The 21,974-nt window shown below is 42.9% G+C and overlaps 2 protein-coding genes across 4 annotated transcripts; one reads left to right on the top strand and one right to left on the bottom strand.

Annotated features, from left to right (window-relative positions):
• Positions 1-20,527, bottom strand: syn1 (synapsin I). 3 transcript variants are annotated; one of them, XM_076038976.1, is made up of 15 exons: positions 20,162-20,527; positions 11,832-11,981; positions 11,025-11,568; positions 10,221-10,278; positions 8,810-8,901; positions 8,010-8,166; positions 7,300-7,389; positions 6,807-6,869; positions 6,577-6,719; positions 6,414-6,488; positions 6,219-6,321; positions 5,980-6,129; positions 5,386-5,455; positions 4,006-4,510; positions 1-3,002 (listed from the first exon to the last, which is right to left on the bottom strand). In XM_076038976.1, exons 3-15 carry the CDS (start codon positions 11,399-11,401, stop codon positions 2,867-2,869), a joined length of 2,019 nt encoding a protein of 672 aa, XP_075895091.1. In that variant the 5' UTR covers positions 11,402-11,568; positions 11,832-11,981; positions 20,162-20,527; the 3' UTR covers positions 1-2,866. The 3 variants fall into 3 exon arrangements, with proteins under 3 accessions (XP_075895091.1, XP_075895090.1, XP_075895092.1); XM_076038975.1 differs by lacking the exon at positions 20,162-20,527 and having other exon boundaries at positions 11,832-12,896; XM_076038977.1 differs by lacking the exon at positions 20,162-20,527 and having other exon boundaries at positions 1-2,964; positions 11,832-12,882.
• vgll4l (vestigial like 4 like) lies at positions 14,941-18,845 on the top strand. Its single transcript, XM_076038978.1, has 5 exons — positions 14,941-15,151; positions 16,896-17,019; positions 17,114-17,363; positions 17,871-17,952; positions 18,084-18,845. Exons 1-5 carry the CDS (start codon positions 15,085-15,087, stop codon positions 18,383-18,385), a joined length of 825 nt encoding a protein of 274 aa, XP_075895093.1. The 5' UTR covers positions 14,941-15,084; the 3' UTR covers positions 18,386-18,845.
• Positions 20,528-21,974: the final 1,447 nt, after the last annotated feature.

Below are 21,974 nucleotides of genomic sequence, written 5' to 3'. Positions count from 1 at the left end.
TTTGGTCCTAGGCTTTATTGAACATGTGCATGTTTATTAACATACTCTTTTTCATATATAATAGCTACATTGCATATAACATCCATTTTTTTTTTTTTACACTTAATTCCATAATCTACTATGATTTACATTATGCAATATGTTATATTTTCCAATAAAACCTCAGCTTTTTCAATTTTTACACTTATATTTATGATTAAATCAGGCAGGCATCAACCGACGAAAGGTTGGTAAAGATTCACTCTTCACAATGATTATACAATGCATTTAGAATTCAATGACTCATAACAAAGAAAAAGAAAGTACATTCACAGTCAACCACTAGAAACCGTTAAAAAAAAAACAACAACTGTAAATATCAAAAGTGGAAATCCATAAACGACTTCTTTGCATTGCTGTCGCAGCTCGTTCTGCCACTCTGATGTGTCTCCATGGCAAGGATGCCTCCGAGTGGCGGACTGGCATGTTTCTAGGCTTAACCATCCATGTTGATTGTGATGGCCCACGTTAACAAATTGCGCATTCAGTGTAACAGTTGAGCAAGGCTGCGTTCCAACCGGTTCTCCTTACCGTAAGCTGTCATGCAGCGGTGCTGAGCCGCTGGGAATTTAAAAATGAAGCCCTGAACCGCTACAGAACAAACGTAAATTCCACAGAGTCTTGGCATACACAGCGAAACAAGGCAATAAGTTTGAAAAGTAGTAACAATAGATTTTAAAAAAAGGCAGAAGACACAAAATATCAACAAGCACAAATAGCAGCAGAGGATAAAGGTGACAATCTGCATCACTTGGAGCTTGGAACAACACGTCTATTTGGTTTGACCAGTTACACAACATTCACACGTTTATCCACCATCGAGCACAAGGGGTCACTGTGGCTACACAAACAGACAGTTAAACACAGGCAGCATGGAGAAACTGTGGGGGAAACCTCCTTCATACTTTAGGCTGCTGGGTTGTCTTTACAAAGCCTGATATTGCCAAACCAAGTCGTCGTTCTAACGGAAAGCACGGCTTCTGGAAGACCTAGTTAGTGCCTGGAAACAGAAATTACTTTTCAATGTCAGAGCTGCTACCAAACTAAGGGTTGAACGCTGTAGCAGAGTGGTAGAAGGCAGCACAAAATGTGTATTTGGGGTGTATCTTCCACATGACAGTCCAGTGCCTTTATTTTTAGTTTATGCTTATACTTTAAAGCCTCTTTACAATGCTACTGAAAACAAAGGGGCAAGCACTGAAACATCAATTTGTCATAGCAGACTGTTGCGTTGTATAACCAACTATTAAAGCCTGAAAGAATCCAGAGCCTTCTGTACATTCCCCTTGTTTACAGGCGTGTGTGTGTGTGTGTGTGTGTTTTAAATAGATTGCTATCAAATAAAGGGAAACGATGAGAGCGTTGGCATTTTTTTTTTTTCCCTCTTCCAACGGTTGTCAACCTGCCTGTGCTGTATCTCGCCGCACCAAACCTGCCGCAGACGCAGCAGCACCCCAGCGTGGGACCACTGAGTTGGCGTCTCGGCGTTTGACAGACAAAATAAACCTGAAAATATGGAGTTTTTCCCACTGGATTCAAGTATAAGGTCAGCTTTTGCAGTATACTCTGTGTGCAAATGCATTTTAAAGGAAAAAAACAACAACATTCTATTCATTATTACTATGCATGCGTTTCTGTCTTTCTCGGAAACAACCACAATATAATGACAATGGAAGACCCTTACCCACATACAAGTGTCACAATCAACTGGACATCCCTGAGACAGCTCCATTTGATCTGACCCTCTTGTCTGCGTAAGGCATTCTCTCCGCGGAGAGAACCTCTTGGGGTTTTTGCTCTTGTGCAAGAACGGAAAACGGAAGAAAAGTGGCGGCAACAACACGTTCACGTCACCCACGAGGTTACTCTACTAACTAATTTAGCTACGAATGACAACACGCTCACAAGTGCCAATGTCCTGGGGGGTGGGGTGGGGGGGCGGGAAATGCAACCATTGCCTCTTGTCGACATGCAGGAAAGACATCACCATGAGCGGTCAACAGCTGGAACAGATCTAAGCTAAACACTGGACGTCCAAGGTGCACGGCTGTAATGATTCAGGGACTTTATGAAAGTTATTGAGGGGATTGTATCTTATTTTTTTAACATTTGGTCCTTTTAGTTATTTAAAAAGTTCAAGAATAGTTCCTTCCCGAACTTTGAAGCCTTCTCATTTGGAGAGGAGATACACCTTGAACACGGTGAGGGCAGAGGCTTCTTACTTTGACAAATTATAAAGTTTCTGAACTACAAGGGGAGGGGGGGGGGGGGGGGGGGCGGTTTGAAGAAATGTCGTCAGCACCTCGTTGAACGCAGGCATCCTCAAATTCCAAAGAATAAAATGTAAGATCCAACAACTCTCCCCACGGCAATAACTTTCATAAAGTCCCATACTTCAAATATTAAGATCACATTGACTTCACAGCACCAATAAACAAGTGGGAGCAGTATTTGTTTCTTATCTTTGTGAATTTCTACATGCAAATACAGGCATTTGTGAAGATTTCCTTTTTTTTTTTTCCGGTTGTTTGTTTTTTTGCGTGACACGATGACCACACGAGTTACTTGGACCTAAGCAAGGAATGTCTCCGACACCGGCGTTTAATATCTGATCTAGAGTCTAACTACGTAGGCAGTGGGTGACTTTCATATCAGCGTTAATGCACATGAAACGGACGCGGCATTCTGTTGGTCCTTGTCGGTCGGGGAGAAAGTGTCCTTGACTGTGCCTGTCCGTCATTCTGTCAGTGGGAGGAGGAGGATGAGGAGGGGGGGGGAGGGCCAGGGCGTGGGCGTGGGGGGGCGGGGGAGGGGCACTTGTGCCGTCTCAGTCTGAGAAGAGACTGGCGAAAGATTTGCGTAGATTGCGTATGGTCTCAGCCTTCACCTCGTCCTGGCTAAGGCTGGCTCGTGGCGCTGGGGTTTCTGGAATGTTGAAGGTATTGGTAAGAGACTGGGACTTGCTATAAAGAGAGGAAAATGGCAATAGAGGAGAGGAAGAGCCTATTAAAGTCATGCAGCAAACCCATGGAATGAAAAAAGACTGGAGCCACGGTGTGGGACAGAGAGACAGAGAGAGTTTTTTTTTTTTGAGGTGGGGGGGGGCGAGAAGACTCGGTCAGAGATGATCGAAGGGCATTCAGTACTGTCGTATCATTGCAAGGTCGACATGATAGCACTGCTGAATGACTCGTGCGGATGCAGAATGATGCATGTTTTAATCCGGAACTGCTTTGCATTCAATCAACTCGCGTTGTTTCACATCAGGTTCTTGCTATATTTGGCCCCCGAGACGTGCCAGCAGTAAACGTGAAGGAAGCAGGCAGGCAAACATGTTGCTTTTCGGAGAGTCAAGGTATAGTTGAGGTGAAGTGTCGTCATCACATCTAACTCATAGTCACATCACTTGGTAAAGGTTAAATTTATATTATATGTATTTGCATTTATTAGAAGATATAGAAACATATCTATGTCAACTGAAACTCTCCTTCTATCTCCTCATTTTATCTTTAAACCAATGAATATCAACAGATCTGTCTGCTCAAGTTTGCTACAAACTACTCCATCTATATCATAAATGATTAATATAGGTCAACACTTTTACCATTTTGTGATGGATAAAATATCACTGTTGCTGCTTGTGTATGGTGATGACCACTTTCAAGCCTGTTTTTTTTTATATATATATATATATGTATATATATCGCAGTGTCTCCAGATGTTCTATGAAATAGCTACTGAAGACCGACAACATGTAAAAAAAAAAAAAAAAAAAGAAAGCAAGAAAGAAAAATCATGCACGTTCAAGTGGACCACTTGATTGTTTTCCTACTTAGCATGCAAATGTCTGGGCAGGCATTAGAAGAACAAAGGATCTGCTGTTCAGGTCAAATGTAGAATCGGACTTGTGAGAAATGAGGATAAACGGATTGCGCGTTACGACAGTCGCGTGGATGCTATACGTACTTGAGCTGAGGGGAGCTGCTCGCTGCTGGGCCGTCTTGACTGGGCTTCTGTGGAGGCTGAGGCTTTTGCTGCAGAGGAGGACGCCCTCCCGGGCCTCCCTGGCCCTGGGCAGCGGGTCGGGGCTGCTGGGTGGTGGCTCCTCCGGGTCGACCTTGCTGGCCGGAGCCCCTCTGCGGTTGGGAGCCACCCTGCGACTGCTGCCTAACGGGCTGGGCGGGCCTCGGGGGCTGGGCCTGGCCGCCAGCGGGCTTCTGACCGGGACCCCCCGCTGAGGACTTTTGCTGGGTGACGGATTGTTGCCTCTGAGTTCCCGGCGAGGCGCCTTGGCCTCGCTGCGGGGACGTCTTCTGGCCTTGAGAGGGCGGGCGCGGCTGAGCAGGTCCTTGGTTGGCCTTGGCGGGGGTGGGCTCAGCAGAAGAGCCCGGAGTGGACTGCTGCGACTGTGCAGGGGGCTGACCCTGAGGCTGGGGGCGCTGCTGAGGCGGGGGACTCTGCTGGGGACCACCTGGGGAGGGAAGCATGAAACAGCGAGCGACCTTTAAACATGAGAAAAGACAGAACTGGCATCGTATATTACACCTCGCAGTTACACTTCTTTGAAAGGGCATTGCTGTTAGTACAGAGTGTAGTCGACTGTACAGAACATAGACTGGAGGCGGTTTCCTTTTAGTGGCCACTCAAGGTACTGCAGCCAAAAACCTTGTGCGACTTGAAACGTGGTTCATTATAAATATTTATACTGTAGATTTTCAAGTTGTGGACTTTTATACTTTAAAAAAAATATATAAAAGGCCAGAAAATTTGCCACAAAGGAGTTCATTCCCAGCGTGACGTCACAACGTTGTACAGCTGTTGTGTCTCGGCTCATTCTGATTGGCTGATGCGTCTTGATGTATCACCTAAGATACTTGATTCAGTGAAAGCACAATACAGTTTTCCTTCTTCTTTGTGGTTCTTTGTACTTGTCTTTAAAAAGAAAAGTGCTCTTGACGCCTGTATTTTGTTGCTGTTGTTGTTGTTGTTGTTTGGGATTCATGACACATGTCATAAGTGGGCCTAGATGCACTTTTTTTTGGAAAGAAATAATACAAAAGATCACAAAGGAAATAATTTCTTTGTGTTCCAGGCTCTCTGGTAGGAATTGCTTTACATAAATATGGACATAAAAAGGAAAAACAACACAATTTGAAACATAGAAGTCAAAACGCGATTAATCGCAGTTAACTATGGAAATTCAGAGCTTAATTTTTAAATAATTGTAAAACGTCATCATTTGACAGCCCTAGTTAATTTGTTTATTTACATGTTCTGATGACAAGAGCTGGGGGAGATAGTTGACGTGTGTGGTGTGTGTATGTGTGTGTGTGTGTCCTTGCTTACCCTGAGGTGAAGGGCGCTGTTGGGCCTGTGGTACTCTTTGCTGTGAGATGGGCTGAGGAGAAGCTGCTTTCTACAAAACACATCCCAGATGCAGAAAACCAACATGTCATCACGAGGACACGCATTTCTCTTCATTCGTCTATTCCAGTACTACATTTGGATTCGTACACTCTGTTTTACTCTGATGGCTTAGCCCCAAGTGGCCATTAGACCTGAGCCTCCGTCTTTGACACTACTTGTTGGACACCATTCCATTTAGTACTGCAAATGGAAATATAATATACCCTGATTTAACAAAAAAACTTGTATTTGTACACCCAAGATCTTCATGAATGAAACATCGCTACTGATGATCTTTATTTATTACATTGTATTATTTAAAAAAATGGAAACCAGAATGCTTTTTAATTTTGGTTTAGCATGATGTTGAACTTAGTGTTTCTTGAATTTGAGCTACCAAAAGAAACAAGAGCATTCCATGCCTGTTGTGTCTTTTGCCACAACTACTTTTTGCTGGAATTTTATTCCCGCTATAGATCATCATAAACTTCAACCTGATCTGTCTTATTGGAATTGTGAGTCTGGTTTGAGCACCTGTGCTGGTTGTCCCGCCATTGCGCGGACTGTGGAAGGGCTTGAAGTGTGTGGAACGGCCTGGTTCATCTTGGAAACTACCAGCTCAGCAATCTGAACGCGGTCCTCATCCTGCTGATCCCCAATCAAGGGCATCGAACAGTCATCCACCTACAAAACGAACCAGACGGTTTAATGGCTGCCCCTGGGTGCTGAAGAACAACAATCGCCGGAGAATCAGTCGCCGTGCCTGGTTTTACCTCAATGATGTAGTCCTTGCCATCCTTTCCGTGTAAAGCTTCCACAGCACAGATATCCAAACCTCCGAAGATGTCGGCGCAAGAGTCCACCCACATTCTGTACCTGTGACAATGCGTTAAAACGGGGGGCAATGAATATTTAGCGAGACATCACAGGATTTTCTGTGTCTCATTCGAATGGATGACTGATCTTACTTGTCCGACATGGCCACCTGCTCCAGCATTGATGAGCCGGTGTTCGTTTTCCAGTTTCCAGAAATGGACGTTCGCCTGTCGGTTCAAGATATTTTACGTGGAAATGTCACGACGGCAAACCAGCGTGTGACCGTTTCAGTTTAGGACGCACAGCGTCACTCACATGTAAGCTTTGTAGTTGTCGCCAATCTTCTGGATGCGGACGTCATACTTGGCGTCGATGAAAGGCTCAGATGTGGCGTAAGTCTTGGTCAGCGCCACGACGCTGGCGATATCTTGAAAGTCATACTGACTGTCCACTTTCACCTGAGGAGAGAAAGGCCAAAACATGCAAACCAGCCCAGATTACGCAAAAAAAAAAAAAAGAATGTGGTAACCCTACAAGCCGACTACCTTTCCCATCCCTGAGTGAGCATGTCCCATCTTCACCACAACAGGGAACCGAGGTGAGGATATCTATGATAAAAAAGATTGTAAAATACAAACATTTCTGAAAAAAGATCAACAAAACAAATTTGATGCACTGTCATCAAACAGAGTACAAACAGAGTAACAATGGCTTGAACGCCAACCAAACGCTGTCAGACTGCGACCACAAGGGTGGAAGAAGACTACTTTGAAACAACGCTTACTGAACTAACATTTGTTGACAGTGACTTTGAAAGCATCACGTATATTTGCCTCTACCTGTAAAGAAAACAACAAGACACTCCCCAAGATAATTAGATTGGACTCAGCTGCTGCTAGAAGTGGAGTATTGACATAGAAGGGAATTAGCGGCTCAAGTGTGACCTGTGCGTATGTGTCTGCTTAGCGTTGAGAACTAACCCATCATCCTGAGTGGGTGGGTGGGGGTGGAAGGGCAGGATAGAGTAGATGCACTCACCATTTCCCTGTGGTTTGGATAGTAAACCTGCTCAATCAGTGGGAACTCCTCTGGGCCCAGTTGCTTGAAGACTTTTGACATCTGAGCAAACTAAAATAGATGTGAATGTGTTACAATAGTCATTTATGTCTATTAATCATAATTAGATGCATCATTTGAATTTGAATTTGTTTGGATATATATATACATATATATATATATGTATATATATATATATATATGTATATATATATTGACAGAGAAAGAGACAGAGACAGAGAGACAGGATTTTGATATACCAACCAGCTGACAAGTAAATGGAAAACTGTATATATATATATATATATATATATATATATACATATATATATATATATATATATATATATATATATATATATATATATATATATATTTATATATATATATATATATATATATTTATATATATATATATATATATATATGTATATATACATATATATATATATATATATATATATATATATACATATATATACATATACACATATATAAATATATATACATATATAAATACAAACCAAATAAATATATGTATATCGATAATTGGTTTGTTGTAACCACTTACATTAGTCTCTAATTAATTTAAAACACACGCAAAGTTTACTTTTAAAATGAATACTTCAACTTTAATCACATTAATATCAAGGTTCTATGTAGGACATTTTAAGATGTATTACTGCACTTACCACCCACGGCTTGTCACAGAAATTGTACACAGAGTGCAACGAGTTGACACTTGGCAGCCCAGCATACTGAAGACCAATCACCATGTTTCGGTGGTCGCCGTTCTTGTCCATGCTGAAAGCATGCTGCCTTATCAGCACAAAGTCCGGTTTGAAGGATCTGAAATAGGATGAAAAATAAGTCACGATGCCTTCCATAACCAAGCGCTGCTGCAGACTGGGGTATTTAAGGTCTGTAATGATGCGCTTGCAAATTCCAGTGAACATTCTTGCATTTCATCGTTCCCCACGGCAAACCCTGGAGACACAAATAACATGTGACTTATCTGCAGCCAACAATTCTGCTGCTTCCAAGTCATTTGAAACGTGCTTAGTGTGTAATGTGGGAACTGCTTCCTTTGTGAATATTCAAGCCTCGAGACTTAAAACGTGGACTTCTTTAGTTGTTGCCGGGAGGAAAAATGGAAACATGAAAACCAAATGACATGAAATGAAATGATTAAGAAAATGTATTCATAGTAGCAGCAACTACCTAGGACTGATGGAAGTGTAGATATATGCAGTTAAAAGAAGTAAAATAATGGCTGCATCCTCATAACCAAGAAAACCACCTTCTCTTTATTAAGATTGGAAGCTCTATAATGGACATTGATAACACCTATTGGACACAGCAGATGACGTTCAAAGATCACTTGAACATTATCACAGGAATCAGAGGGAAAGTCTATCAAGAGGGTTGAGAAACCCGTTGCCTTGAGCTCGTGACCAACTGGAAGTCCCGCTTCCTTCGACCCGCTACTTACTTGGTGACCTTATGGCCGTTCCTGATGGCATCGAGGTTCACGGTGTAGACGCCCAAGGAGTTTGCCACCAGGTTGATTTCAGAGAACTCTGCCTGAAAGGAGAACGTCACAGTCTCAAAGTCGCCATTGCAAACACTTTGGTACGGTGATCAGAGCAGGAGAGTTTAAAATGACCATTCAGTTTAGAGAGGAGTAGTTAAACAGGGAGCAATTATGAGATGGCAGGCTTTTATCTCGAGTATGTTCTTCCTCTCACCTATTAGGAGGCCACAGGGGAAATACTTGAAACAAATTGGATAGGGACAGTAATAGGAAAGGTAAATGCCTCTGGCAATGAAATGAATTGTATGTCTTCTGCAGACTCACAGTGAAGTGTGACTATGATGTTATAAATTAGGAGTCATAAAACCCTCAATAAAAAAAATTACTGAGCAATTTTAATGCTCCACAGATACATCCGTGGCAAATAACTACAATAAAAGCTGTAGAAGGATTACCATTCTATGAGCAGATGGAGACAAGTTAGAAAGACGCAAAATCTAGTGAGAAATCACTGAGGTTGTTCCTGCCACCAGGCCTTGACACAATTAGATCAGCAACAGAATAATTCACACGTCAAGATGAGAAGTGTTGTCGGCTCCAAGTGTGACGTAACGTCCCTCAAGCTGCAGATCACTGTCAGGTTTGTAAAGCTAGCCCAGTTTCATTAAATAGTTCAGTCTGCGGTCGCTCTGTAGTTTGCTGTCAGTGTTGCATTATTAATTTCACATCAATACATCAATAGACATGACAGAGAGTTTTTTTGGGGTAACAGCGATTATTCCAAATCATGCCGAAATAGAGAAATATGAGAAACATGTTTCCTATGCTTTGTGTTTTGTTTAGGCTATGTTCTAATCATATTTATATTATTATATATATTCATATATAGTAGATTACTTTCTATGTTGTCTTTCATCCATCTGAAAGTATTTATATCTCACTTTTGTAATTATGAGCAGCTCACTTTAAAAAAAAAAGAGAGAGAGAGAGAGAGAGAAAGAGAGAGAGAGAGGGAGAAAGAAAGAGAGAGAGTCAGCAACAGAAATGTCTGCCTGCTCTCTGGTATCATGGAACCAGATGACAGTTGTCACACTGAAAGCAAAGGAAGAATAAAACATTTGGGGAAAAATGTCTCTTTCCTGAAATCCTGACCTGGTTACTAAAAATATTCACAGACCATGTGAGCAGCCCCATGATGGATCTGTTTATCTGTCCCTGCTCATTGTTTTGCTGGCATAGAATGTTCTCCAATTTATAATGATATATTTTGCATGTAGGGGACAACATGGTACAGCAAAGCTGTTATCAAGATGGGGCCTCCCTGTTGCAAAGATACGACGATGGCTGCAACAAGTCCTTCGTCACCTACCTGTTCCACTTTAATGTCAAATTCCCCGTGGACCTTTCTTCCTCGGAAGACCTTCGCCCTGCAGGTAAAACAGCGACTTGAATCCAATGATGTTTCACATCCAAGTCCAACTCATGAATCCAAGTTTGAAAATGTCCCAGTGTAACAGGTGAAGCTTATACCATGACACAATGAAGGAATGTGATGTTCTGTATGTTACAGATCACAAACTAATTTTAAGTTCGGTTTATTCATGTTATTTTAGCCACATTGTGCACAATAATGAGATATGTATCATAAATAATGATTCTCCCTAAACAATCATTGTGAAACACAAGAATCTATATCTCCTGCTGCAGGTGACAGTTACAACCCATCTTCCTTATGATGGGAGGGCACCAGTGTGATGGGGAGCGCATCTGTTCAGTTTACTATCATCAGGGGTCTCGTTTTTTGGAGTTTTACGGCCTCTGACTTGTGCACAAAGCTCTATTAAGCTGCATAATCTGCGCTGCAAGAGAGGCTATACTGTTGCAGGGCAAAATATGCATTTTTGCATTTGAGAGTACTTGACACACAGGCCTGTTCATGTGAAGAGTTTAAATAACAGGGCCTTGACAGCTGATGGTTTTATGAAAATGGCCTCTCTATATGTCTGTAATCTGTCTTCATGAAACCCCTCCGACGCAGGAACCTCCAGGGTGTCTGTGATCCAGCAGGTGGAAAGTCATACCCTGACATGAATACCATGATGAATGCTATGACCTTCCGGATATAAGGGCCGTTACAGCCCCGGCCGTCTGGCGCACGTTCCTTGCCTCTTACCAGTCGGTCTGCTGGTCGTCGATGACCAGGAGGATCTTGGCGTTGCTGGAGACTCCGGCGCGGTCCGCCGCCTCGGATAAGGTCGCGGCAGCCGCCGCCGTGGTTTGCTTGACGGCATTGGATATGGAGGAGAAGAAGCCGGAGCCCCCGCTCGCGGGCTGGGGCTGGCTGGTGGACTGGCGCCGCTCCGACGGCCCCGGCGACACCGCGGGGCTCTGCTGCTGCTGCTGCTGCTGCTGCCCCTGCTGCTGCTGCTGAACCTGCTGCTGCCCCTGCTGCCCCTGCGGCGGGTCGGGCCGTTGGAAATCCTGCATGTAGCCATTGGGCAGGTTGGACATGAAATTGCTGTCCGAGAGACGTCGACGCAGGTAGTTCATGGCGGGGAGCGGATGGGAGCGATGACGCGCGCAGAGGGGGTTTTCCGAATATCCTCCAGGTGGATGCGGCGTTACGAGTCGGTGCTCAGACTGGGGGCGGGGGGTGGTGAAGAACAGGAATGACTAGGCTACTTTCCCATGTGCAGATGCGGGATCAGTGATGATGCCTGGAGAGAAACGAGCCCGACGTTACCGATGAGGGACATATTTTTATTTTTATTTTATTTTATTTTTTTCATGTATCGTTCTCTGGGTTGGGAGGCGTCGTGACTGATGGTCGTGTAGACCTTCATATAGAATGATGATCTCGCAAATACTGTCGCACGCATCGGCATTGGTTAAAACGCTCTATTGAATATATACATTTCTTATGAATGGAAAAATCAAAGCGGAATGTAGCCGCGTCAACAGGAGATGCGATGAAGCCTACCTGGCAGCGTATCACAGCCTGATCCGCCCCGACGCTTGAGGAGATGCTAGCTGTTCTCTTCCTCTTCCTCACCGGGCAGCCGTCACACAGGTGTCTCCAGTGGTGGTGGTCAGTACGGTGCGGAAAGAGGGGAGCGCTGCGGGCCTCGACCTGTGAAGTGAAGCCACAGTCCTTCGTGTGTCACAGCCCGTTCACCGCGTCCTTCCCCTCAAGCACCAGTTTCCCCCGTCTGTCCTGCGTCACTCCCAGTTATCCCGAGGAGAGGCCGCCTGGCTGCCAGGAGGAGAAAGGTCAAGCTAACTTCGCCACTATGGGATACATCCGCTTTCAAAATAAAAGCGCGACTAATGTGGCGATACTTTACGGTGTTAACGGAGCATTGGACAATGGTTGGGGGGGTGGGAGGGGGGTGGTCATTTAAAATCCAACACACATTCGTCACTTGTTTCGAAACGGGGTACGCTTGTGAAAATGACGGTGACGATTCGCCTCTCCCGGTGGAAAATATCACCATACTTCCTGTTTGGTTCCGGGGGTGATGCTGCGTCCTTTCGTGCAGCCGTGTGTTTGGTGGTGCTGATGAGAGCCGGGTGGCAGGCAGGGGCGTCGCTCGCTGTCGGGCATGTGCATGCAGGCGACTCTGCAGGGGTGGTGGGTGATGTGACTGCGTGCCGCTGTGATCAATCATACAGCACCGGCCGTTTGGCTGCCACGCCGGCTGTTCCTTGTGATTCTGCGACGGTGCACTTCGAGGGAGGGCCCGCCATCTCTGGGTTGCACAGCACACACTGCGCCAATGATCTGAACACAGCTCCAGTCCCTGCCCAGCGTTAATTATTTAAAGATATGTTGTGATCCACACAGGATCGTTTCTGCCGTTTGAAACAGCCGTTTGGCCCTTTGAGCTCGCATTAAATATTTTCATATTCTGCAACAGCTTCTTCCTTCATCCTATTTAATTCCCCCAAACATCTGTGTTTTCCCCCCAAACACTGTATATGAACACACTGCTTAAATAAATATACATACAAGCTGTCCTGCTTTTACCCTTTCTGCAGCACTCAGGGTCGGGGATGCTAGAGCCCATCCTAATCCTAAAACTAATCTACCTCGACAACTCGCCAGTTTGGAATATATTTTTATACTTTATATTCATTGTTATTAAAATAAATAAATAAATAAATGTGGGGGTCATGAGTCCGCGTTAACAGCAATCTATTAAATGTAATGTGAAAAGTTTTGTTACAAAGATTAGCATTACGTTAGCATTGCGTGGGCTATTGTTGGAATACAATACTGAACAAATAAAAAAAATTACCGAAAAATAAAGACAATGAAACAAAGGAAAAATACTCCCACACAATGACTTGCCACTGCTGCTGAAGACAAGCACGTAATCAAATGTTGTCAGTACAGCTTCAAAGCAAATAATGCTTGAGTTGCGTGAGTTACAGAAGCGTGACGGCAAATAATGCTTCACAACAAGAAAAACTTGGTGTCTTGTGTACACATTCCGAACATTTTGAACGGTGTTTCGTACATTTACATTCCAAATATTTGCACGGGACAAGGAATTTTTTTTTTTTTTTTTTTCTTAAGTGAACGAACTCGTTTTTCAAGGAGACCGTCTCGTTTCGTGGCCGAAAATGCATATTTGGGAGTCTGTCTTGTCAAGTGTCTAGTTCTCCATGACTTGCACTTCCACGTTAAGACTCTGAGGGGGGCAGTGTTGAGCTAAAATTGAGATTAGTCCAGCACACTGTTGTGTTCATAACATTAAATGGAAACAAAAGTCTAGTCTTACATTTAATAAAAACTTACAAAAGTATATTACAATATGTATATAGATAATAAATAAGATCAATTACAACAACCGATCTACAAAACTAAAATAAGTTATTATTGTTGATCTAAATAGAATTGATCTAATCTAGTAGAATCACTTATTTGTATTGCTAGTTCAACTCTAAAGTAGAACCAGTTATTTTTTGATTCATGTAATTTGTATTAAGCATACATGTAATTGGACTTATTCATATGTTCAACAGAATTATTGAGCTGGTGCAAACGTTTATTACTATTCCAGTTTCAGAGTTCAGTAATTAAATCTAATCAATATCATGAAATTGCTTGCAGGATTACAGAGTTTTTGTTCATAATCTTTTTTGTTACAGTCCCAAATATATCAAATAAAGGTTAGAGAAGAAAAAAACCCCAATATTATTGTTAACTTCCTAATAAATTTACCTTATTATTACTGCAATAGAGATAAGTATAGAGAATATAGAGTTTTAAAAAATTGTTGTGTGTTCATCCTTTTTTCTTTTGAACCACTCAGGGAATATTCCCCTACAATATTACTAAAATAATTGATACAAGCTAGTATGTGTGCCAATCATTTCCATATGTTATTTGAATGTATTGTAAATAGCTGTCTGTATCATACAATGATTTTACATTAATTATTTTTTTTATCACTTTCAGTGGCTCCTATGAGTCAGTTCTTTTTACGTGCAGCTAAACTCTGTTCTCATGGCAGGACTTAGGAGTCTTTGTCTGGCCATCAACAAAAGCCTTTGGATTACTGGCAAGGCGGGCTCACAGCGCAGCTGCGTGCATGTATGGGCAGGTCAGAGGAATGACTGGAGCTCCGGTGGGCTAAGAGCTCGGAAAAATGCGGTCCGGTGAGATTGCAGATTAGGTGTGAGAGAGGGTAGGGGGCCCAGGTACTGACAACATGGGGACAAAGGTGGTAGTCAAAAATCTAAAATAAATAAATAAATAAATAAATAAATAAACGAATAAAATAAAAAAGGGAAGCAAATCCTGCATTCTTAAAGATTGCTATGTACCAAAAGAGTTTTGTTTTGCTGTTTTTTAATAAGAAAGAAAATCATGATTGAAGCAAAAGCCTTTCTACTGTGTTAATTCTTTTTGCCACAGTGACATTTAGAAGCGCACTCTCCACTTCTGAGCCTTGCCTACCTGTGAGCTCATTTTGCCTGCGGGACAATAACAACACCAACTGTGTTCCATTGGCTCAGACAGCAACCAATCTGATTGCAAGGACTGAGTCAGAGGGAAGTCTGTGCCCCAGTCAGCGCTTCCCAGATACTTTACCTGGCTGAGCCCAGAGCCAGCATCTCATTACCTTTCCAATACAATCCCAAACTGAGGCTCATTGTGTCTCAAAAGATCCAGTAGTCAAGGTGCTTCTGTATGTTTGCCTTTAACTGGACAAAGGAAAGGAACCATGGCTGTAGCGAACTTTCAGTACATTACTCGGATGAGCAGCGGCTTCAAAGTCTACATTTTGGAAGGTAAGCTTGGTTTTTGTTGCATTTTTCTTTAGTCACCTCATGTCGATTTAAGTGAAGCCTCACTGTGTTGAGTAGAGTCTCTGTCATGATGATGTTATTATGACTACATATTGTTATATATTATTGAGACATTGTCACGACCTTGAATTAACACTGTACTCCTTTCAGTAGCTTCCACCTTCGTTTTCATGTTTATGTAAACACAGTGAGTGACAAATGAAAACCAATGTGCAAATAACAATAATAGGAAATACTACTGAATAGCTGAACAATAATAATATATATATATTTTTTAATCATCAAGTAAAGTTAGGGGCAATGTATTTCAAAGAAAGTGTTTAAAAAGAACTAAACAGAACAAGGGCAATACAGATTCTCAAGGTCTTAGAAGAGAAAAATCCTCTTTAAATCGGTTTTAGTGAAGATTTATTTTATTCTAACCTAAGGCGTTAGGAATTTTGACAATAACTTTTCCCTTGCAACTGATATGCTTCTGTATGTACAAACACAGCAACACAAAAGGTCAGGCAGCAACAGCCTGCGCTGCTAATAAGGAAGAATTACCCATGCCTGAGGCGTTAGAAAATCAGCATAGGTGTGGTTGAATACCCCCCCTCCTCCTCCACAATGGCACCCAGGAGCTCACAGGTGTTACAGCACTGAGTCAGGAAATGCGGATTGGACACAGTGAAAGGCTTTTGTCGTCTCGCAGTTTGAAACATTTGACAGTGGCCACTGTTTGTGTCAATAAACTAAACTGCTGTGGTTCCTTTCGAAAACACTGTGAATGGCATGTTTGAATACAGTGCAAGGAGCTGTGAGGGCTGGCCCATAAGGGCAGACTTTCAAGTGTTAACTGACCATACAGTCACACAATGGGCCACGGTAATTATACTGCCATAACATTTTCAAACAATACTGTGTGCTCTGACTGTATGCAAGGCCGTCTGGAACATGTGGGCTTTGTCAGTGTGAGCCTGTTCTCCTGTTTCATGGACTGACGCTTGACAAGTGATGGTGCCAGCGTACAATACTTAAATATTTAATATTTCTAATAATTAAATTAAGTAAAAATGTGTTGAAGCAGATTTTTGAAATTTAAAGCCAAGAGATCTTCTTGTCAAAGTGTGTTTCAACTTGCTGACGTTCCAATGGCGGCGATTCTTTGCCCTTTCTCAAATGGCTGCCGCCAATTTCAGGAGTCTCAAAGATCAAGGGGCTCCTGAATGTTTGACCTCCATTGATAACAAAACCTCTTGTTTGCGCCTTTTTTAACTGTGCAACTGGGCTGAATGCCAACACTGTGCAGCAAAACAACATTTACCGTTAGCACTGAATCAGCTGTGTGATGTTGTAAGGCCCACTGATCAGGTTGATCAAGTTCTACGAGTTAACGGAGTTTACAATTAACGGTGACAAAAAAAAATATTCCCATGACTTGTTGTCGTGCAGGTTGATGCTCAAAACCTGTAGTTACTCACCACTGTGACACATTAACACTGTAGTAAAATCATCAGTTACATTATACTGAGTGATCCTCTCTAAAGCTTGTGGTATGTAGGGCTGTGACAAAAGATCAGCCTGTAAATCGGCTAATCTGCCCTTAATGAAAAACAATACATTTACAAATCCTGGCATTGAAGAGGACTTAATTTCATTGAAAGTCCACTGATTGTTGTGGCTCAGAGGTACAGCTAACCACCTTGAGCCTCTCGTGTGACATTATCCTAAACTGTCCTTTCAGGTCAGCCCCACCTCAGAGGTGAAGACAGATTCAGGCACATTTCGAACGACCGAACTCGAACCCCAACGGTATTTCCAGTCAAACGCAAGCGCAGCCACGAAAGAGGACTGACATTGGAGGAAAGGTTGGTGCAGTCTCAAACGTTCTATATAATAGTCCCAATTCATCAAACGCAAACGAATACCAATGACTGATGGCTGACGTTCCCTGTGTTTCAGACGGGAGCGGGCGCTGAGCAAGATCAGCAGTAAAAGTAATCAGAGAACAGTACCGGCACCAGCAGTGTTCAACAGGCCACAGAGCCCCACGTCTACATGGAGTCCGACTGCCAGCCCTACCAGTCCGCTTCCCGCCCATGTGTACTACGCACCAGCTATGGACGAACCACTTGCCCTCATAAAGAAACCAAGAAAGGAGCCTGAAAGAGAGGAGGAAAAGGCCAAAAGCTCTGTTCCTGCTCAGATCCAGGTAAACGGCCGTACCAACAGGGCATGAATTTTAGAAAGACCACCTGATGTTTTAGTTGCCTAGCAGCTTATAGGTGAAAGAACCATATGTCTCTCATTGTGGACTCAGTGTAGCCCCAGGCCAGCCACAACAAAAAGTGTGTCTCCCATCTGTAGCAAGTAAATCCAAGTGCACAAGGCATTCTTCTTCCAAGAGCTTCTGCAGGCCTAAGCTTGCCCGAGCAATGCAATCCAGCCAGATTCAGGAAGAAAATGCAAGCGATGGAAAGAAGAATGTCATCAACAAGACCAAACAGACTGCTCTCCCTTTGACCCGCATATAACGAGCAGCTATCAGGCTCTCACTGGCAAACCCCAAACCAAAGTCGCTGATTAAGTTCATTTATTCTGCATTCGAATTGGAGAATTTTGTTGCTGTTGAGAATAGGGTACGGTGTACTTTGCGTGTGATTGAAGTCCTACTCGTTGGGTCCTCCTTATTTAAAAGGGCTCCTGTTCTTCTTTTCAGATGCGTCCGTCTGTGATCACGTGTGTCTCCTCGTTAAGGAACCCCTCCTGCAGGTCTGAACTCCACCGAGGCCACTCATCAGGTCAGTCTGACACGCAGATGAATAAGCTCATCCCCCAGACGGTCACTCCCTAGCTACGCACCTGCACACTTTCACTGACTCACAAGGGCGTGTGCCGTATTGATCTGATCCGTCCCTTCTTCTCCCAGCAGTGATTTCCAAAAGCAACTACGACCACGTCGTGGAAGAGCACTTCCAGAGAAGCCTCGGGGTGGACTACCAGAAAGCCCGTTCCCAGCAGCTGTCCATCAGTGTGTCCGTGGATGACCATTTTGCAAAGGCCTTGGGAGACAAGTGGCTGCAGATCAAATCCAAGTCCTCTTCCTGTTCGTCCACGCCTCCAAGCAGCCCGAGTGTTACTCATTCACCGACCTACAGCCACAGCTCGGGCCATTCCCACAAAGAGGCTCCCAGAAGTTTGTCGCCAATTTCCAGCCATTGGTCTGTCAACTGAAAACCAGGAAATGCTCCCGGTATGGGGCGAATATGGACTCTATCATGTAAAAACATTTCACTGGGTGCAGCTCCGCTTGTGGAAAAGATACCATAGCTTGCATGTCAGAGGGTGAGCTATGAAATGCAGGAGTGCCTCAGACCTTCGCAGGCCCAAATTGGAATCACATTGATGCTCAGAGGAATGCAGCGAAAATACACCTAGCGCTGTTGTTTCACATTTCTGTCTTTCGCTTGTTGATACAATCTGAGTTACCACTGCTGGTGATGTGGGCCGATAGAAATACTGCCAAGTAATCCTTTACATTTCCTAAATTACGTGTCATGCTTTCAGGCTGTTTTAATGTAACAGTGCTGTTGTTTTGTATTTATACTCTAACAACTGGGTGCAATTTGGTTAACATGTCAGCTGTATATTTTGCTGTGAACAAAGAAAGAATAAAAAGTAACAGATCTTCAAATGCCTGTGTGTTTGTCCTGTCGAAACGCTTGCTGCGTAGTTCCCCGTTGGACAACAAATTAAAAGATAAATTCAAATGTACAAAATTAAAAATTAAAAAAAAAAGCTCCTCTGAAGGTCGTCGGTGAGCTAACATAGAGCAGCAGACAACTAATTTCACTGATGAGTCAAGGGTTGTCTGCAAGGTGTCCGGTGCACTTATCGCACTTCACACGTCATTGTGTTGCCACACACCAAGTGGAAATCAAGTGAGCCACACATTATGCGGTATTTTTCCTGCAAGTTTTCGGGAATGCGGCGTGCATGTCCCAGCAGGCAGCAGGCCTTGTGTTCTGACATTCCTGTCTCCTGAGAAAATGACTCTAAGATCCTACAGATCCTGTTTGGCAAGGGAAAGGAGGGAGGGAAGAGGGGAAGGAAGGGTTGGGCTAATGGAGGCCTGAGCATGAGAACCAGTTCAGCTCTTCAGTTGCTTATTTGCATGTCCTATCTTGTCCAACTTTAAATGTTAAGAGCAATATTTAAAGAGGTAAAACTTCCGGGCCCTGGTTCTAGATGTGGAAACTGACGTGGTCAACAGGCTTTGAACAAACCTGAGCAGAAAATGAGCAGTGTGTATTTAAGAATTGAAAATGAAAGGAAATGTCAATCACAAGGCTATAATGGAAGGGCACGTTATTACTGCATGCAACTCTAAACAGTGACGTGGATCTACTGCAAACAACTCTTGCAGCGAGGCCTCCCACAAAGTAACAATTAAGGACAAAACTCCAGGTTATTAGTTGGAACTGGTATTTCCACATGTAGGACAGTCATTACCTGCACAGAGAAACTTGAACAGGGGCATTGATGCCATCTAGAGGCCCCAAGGTAAACCTGAAACAGCCGACATTGTCAGGGAAGACGGGCTCATGTTGCACTACAGCTGAAGCACACCTCAGTGGCTCGTCAGTGAGCCGGTGTCTGACCTTTAAATAGCACAGAAGGTCTTGTTTTTAAATGGGATGGGATGGCATTCAATGGAAAGTCACTTTGCAGTTGTAGAGGACAAGCAGAGGAGGCATCACAAACAATGTCAAGCTGGTGTAAGAATCTCTCCTCCGCTTACATCAGAATCGTTGACCCTCTCCCCTTCCTGACACTCGGCCAATAAACATCAGATAGTTTCGCAGGGAAAGCACTGCATGCAAATTTAGATACAACCAGTTAAAATTGTTGTCCACCAGAAAACAAAATAATACAGACACAGTAACCACGAAGGGCAATGTCTTCCTCGCAACATTTTGAACGTGCTCACAGTATTATGTACTTACTCACTTGACATGGTCCGCGAAGCTGCGACGTTTCCATTTTGTGTGTATGTGTCCAGAGCACACCACACTGCAGGCCATTGCATAGAGAGCTGGCTGCCGCCTGTGTTGATTTGGTCTAATGGAACTTGGCGGGTTGGTTGGAACTTCTCTTCAGTGTTTTTCCAAGTCTGTGGAAGTTCCCAAACGCAAAATGTTTGTGAAAAAGGATTTAATTAGTCGTCTTGTTCAGGCTGAAGTCTCGACTACGACTGTAATTAGCTACAGACATTCGCAGCCAACATTTCCAAAAAAATCTGTTGTTTATTAAACACATTTTGGCAAATAATCACAGCTTTACATCATCGTTTTTGACACTTTGTATTTGTTATACAATGATTATTGACAATGCTTGTTTTTCAATGTTTTATTTAATTGGAAGAGAAGGTAAAAAAAAATTATGACACTACAACCTTTCAAGATTAGTCGATGTTAGAACGTATTTTATTTGTTTTCATTGCTGACTAAAAAAATATTTTTTAATTTAATCAGCAGGATGTCTAATTGATATCAAATCTCTTAAACTGATAATATTATGCCCTGCGATGAACTGGCAACTTGTCCACGGTGTCACCCTGCCTTTGTCCTAAGACAGCTGGGATAGGCTGCAGCAGACCCCCGTGACCTTGAATAGGAATAAGCGGGTATAGAAGATGAATGAATGAATGAATGAATGAATGATAATATCATGAATTACCTACAACCAGTTGAAATCTGCTCAGTGTGCTGCGACAGTCCATGCATGAATCTTTCAAATAAATATCCCTGACCAGTAAGTGCTGTTGGGTCCCTTGCACTGTCATGAGAATGTAAGAGAAAAAACTTCTCAAGCTCAATAAAAGCACATTGTTGTCTGAGACCATGGCAAAGCATAATTACTGTTCAGAATACCTCAAACAGAAAACAATGGTTAAGTCATTTTGACTGCAGCAGTGGTAATTAAGTATGTGCCCCACGGTACGGCAGATTTGCGAAGGCCACTGGGAAAGTTCTTGCGCTTTGTGTCTTCTGTCAAAGCTAAGACGACTGTCAACACAGCAGAAAACATTTTGTAAATAATTAAAATTCCTGCTTTAATCTCACTCTGAATGCCGTGTTTGCACAGAGTGAAACTGTGTCTGTTGTGGAGTAACGTTTGATCAATTTTTAAGGTTTCCGCTAACCTCTTTGGATTTAAATGATCAAAGATAGCTTTCCAGGCTAACAGTAAATAATGGTTGCTCAGTTTCAGAGCACCGGGTGTTCGCAGCCCCAAGCCGGCAGCTTTATTTAGCCCACAACAGCAAGTGGAGATGTGAGTTCCATTTATTCCTAAAATACATATCTTTGGAGACAACGAACCTTCATGAACTTTGCATACACATGCTAGCGTATGATTTAGAAGAGGCAATTATATTAAAAAGAAAACAAATACATAAAAAAAACCAATAGGATTTTCTCTACACACACAATGTGATAAAAAAAAAACCTCCTTACTGCCAAACACCCTTTTTGTAGATGAAGTCCACATGAAATTGATTAATACTATGTTTTTTGTTGTTGTTGTTTTTACCTTTATCTTAAAACACATTTAAATGCAAATGTTTGTCCTGCACTGTTAAGGTGCTTTTTTTTTATGCAGTATGTTTCGAAACATGGGGTAAGTCATTAAATTCTTGAGAATCACTTCATTTGTTCTTTGTTTAGGTCTTTGAAAGTATACAGCATTTTCAAGACAACGCCTCAAAGAGCACACCTGTAGCTTCCCACAATTGTTTTAGCACAGGGGTAACCTGATTTGC

The sequence above is a fragment of the Nelusetta ayraudi genome, unplaced genomic scaffold (assembly GCF_046127955.1).
Source record: "Nelusetta ayraudi isolate G7.1 ecotype Tasmania unplaced genomic scaffold, CSIRO-AGI_Nayr_v1 ptg000058l, whole genome shotgun sequence".
In the NCBI taxonomy this organism is placed as follows: domain Eukaryota; kingdom Metazoa; phylum Chordata; class Actinopteri; order Tetraodontiformes; family Monacanthidae; genus Nelusetta; species Nelusetta ayraudi.
This window is presented reverse-complemented; position numbering and strand designations above follow the sequence as displayed.

Bases quoted from the DNA above. Each gene is read 5' to 3' on its own strand.
- syn1 (XM_076038976.1), bottom strand. From the start codon at position 11,401: ATGAACTACCTGCGTCGACGTCTCTCGGACAGCAATTTCATGTCCAAC. The intron at 8,167-8,809 runs GTAAGTAGCGGG...ATCCTATTTCAG, and splicing joins AACGGCCATAAGGTCACCAA to ATCCTTCAAACCGGACTTTG. The intron at 6,720-6,806 runs GTAGTCGGCTTG...TTCTCTCCTCAG, and splicing joins CTCACTCAGGGATGGGAAAG to GTGAAAGTGGACAGTCAGTA.
- vgll4l (XM_076038978.1), top strand. From the start codon at position 15,085: ATGGCTGTAGCGAACTTTCAGTACATTACTCGGATGAGCAGCGGCTTC. The intron at 17,020-17,113 runs GTTGGTGCAGTC...CCTGTGTTTCAG, and splicing joins GGACTGACATTGGAGGAAAG to ACGGGAGCGGGCGCTGAGCA. The intron at 17,953-18,083 runs GTCAGTCTGACA...TTCTCCCAGCAG, and splicing joins CCACCGAGGCCACTCATCAG to TGATTTCCAAAAGCAACTAC.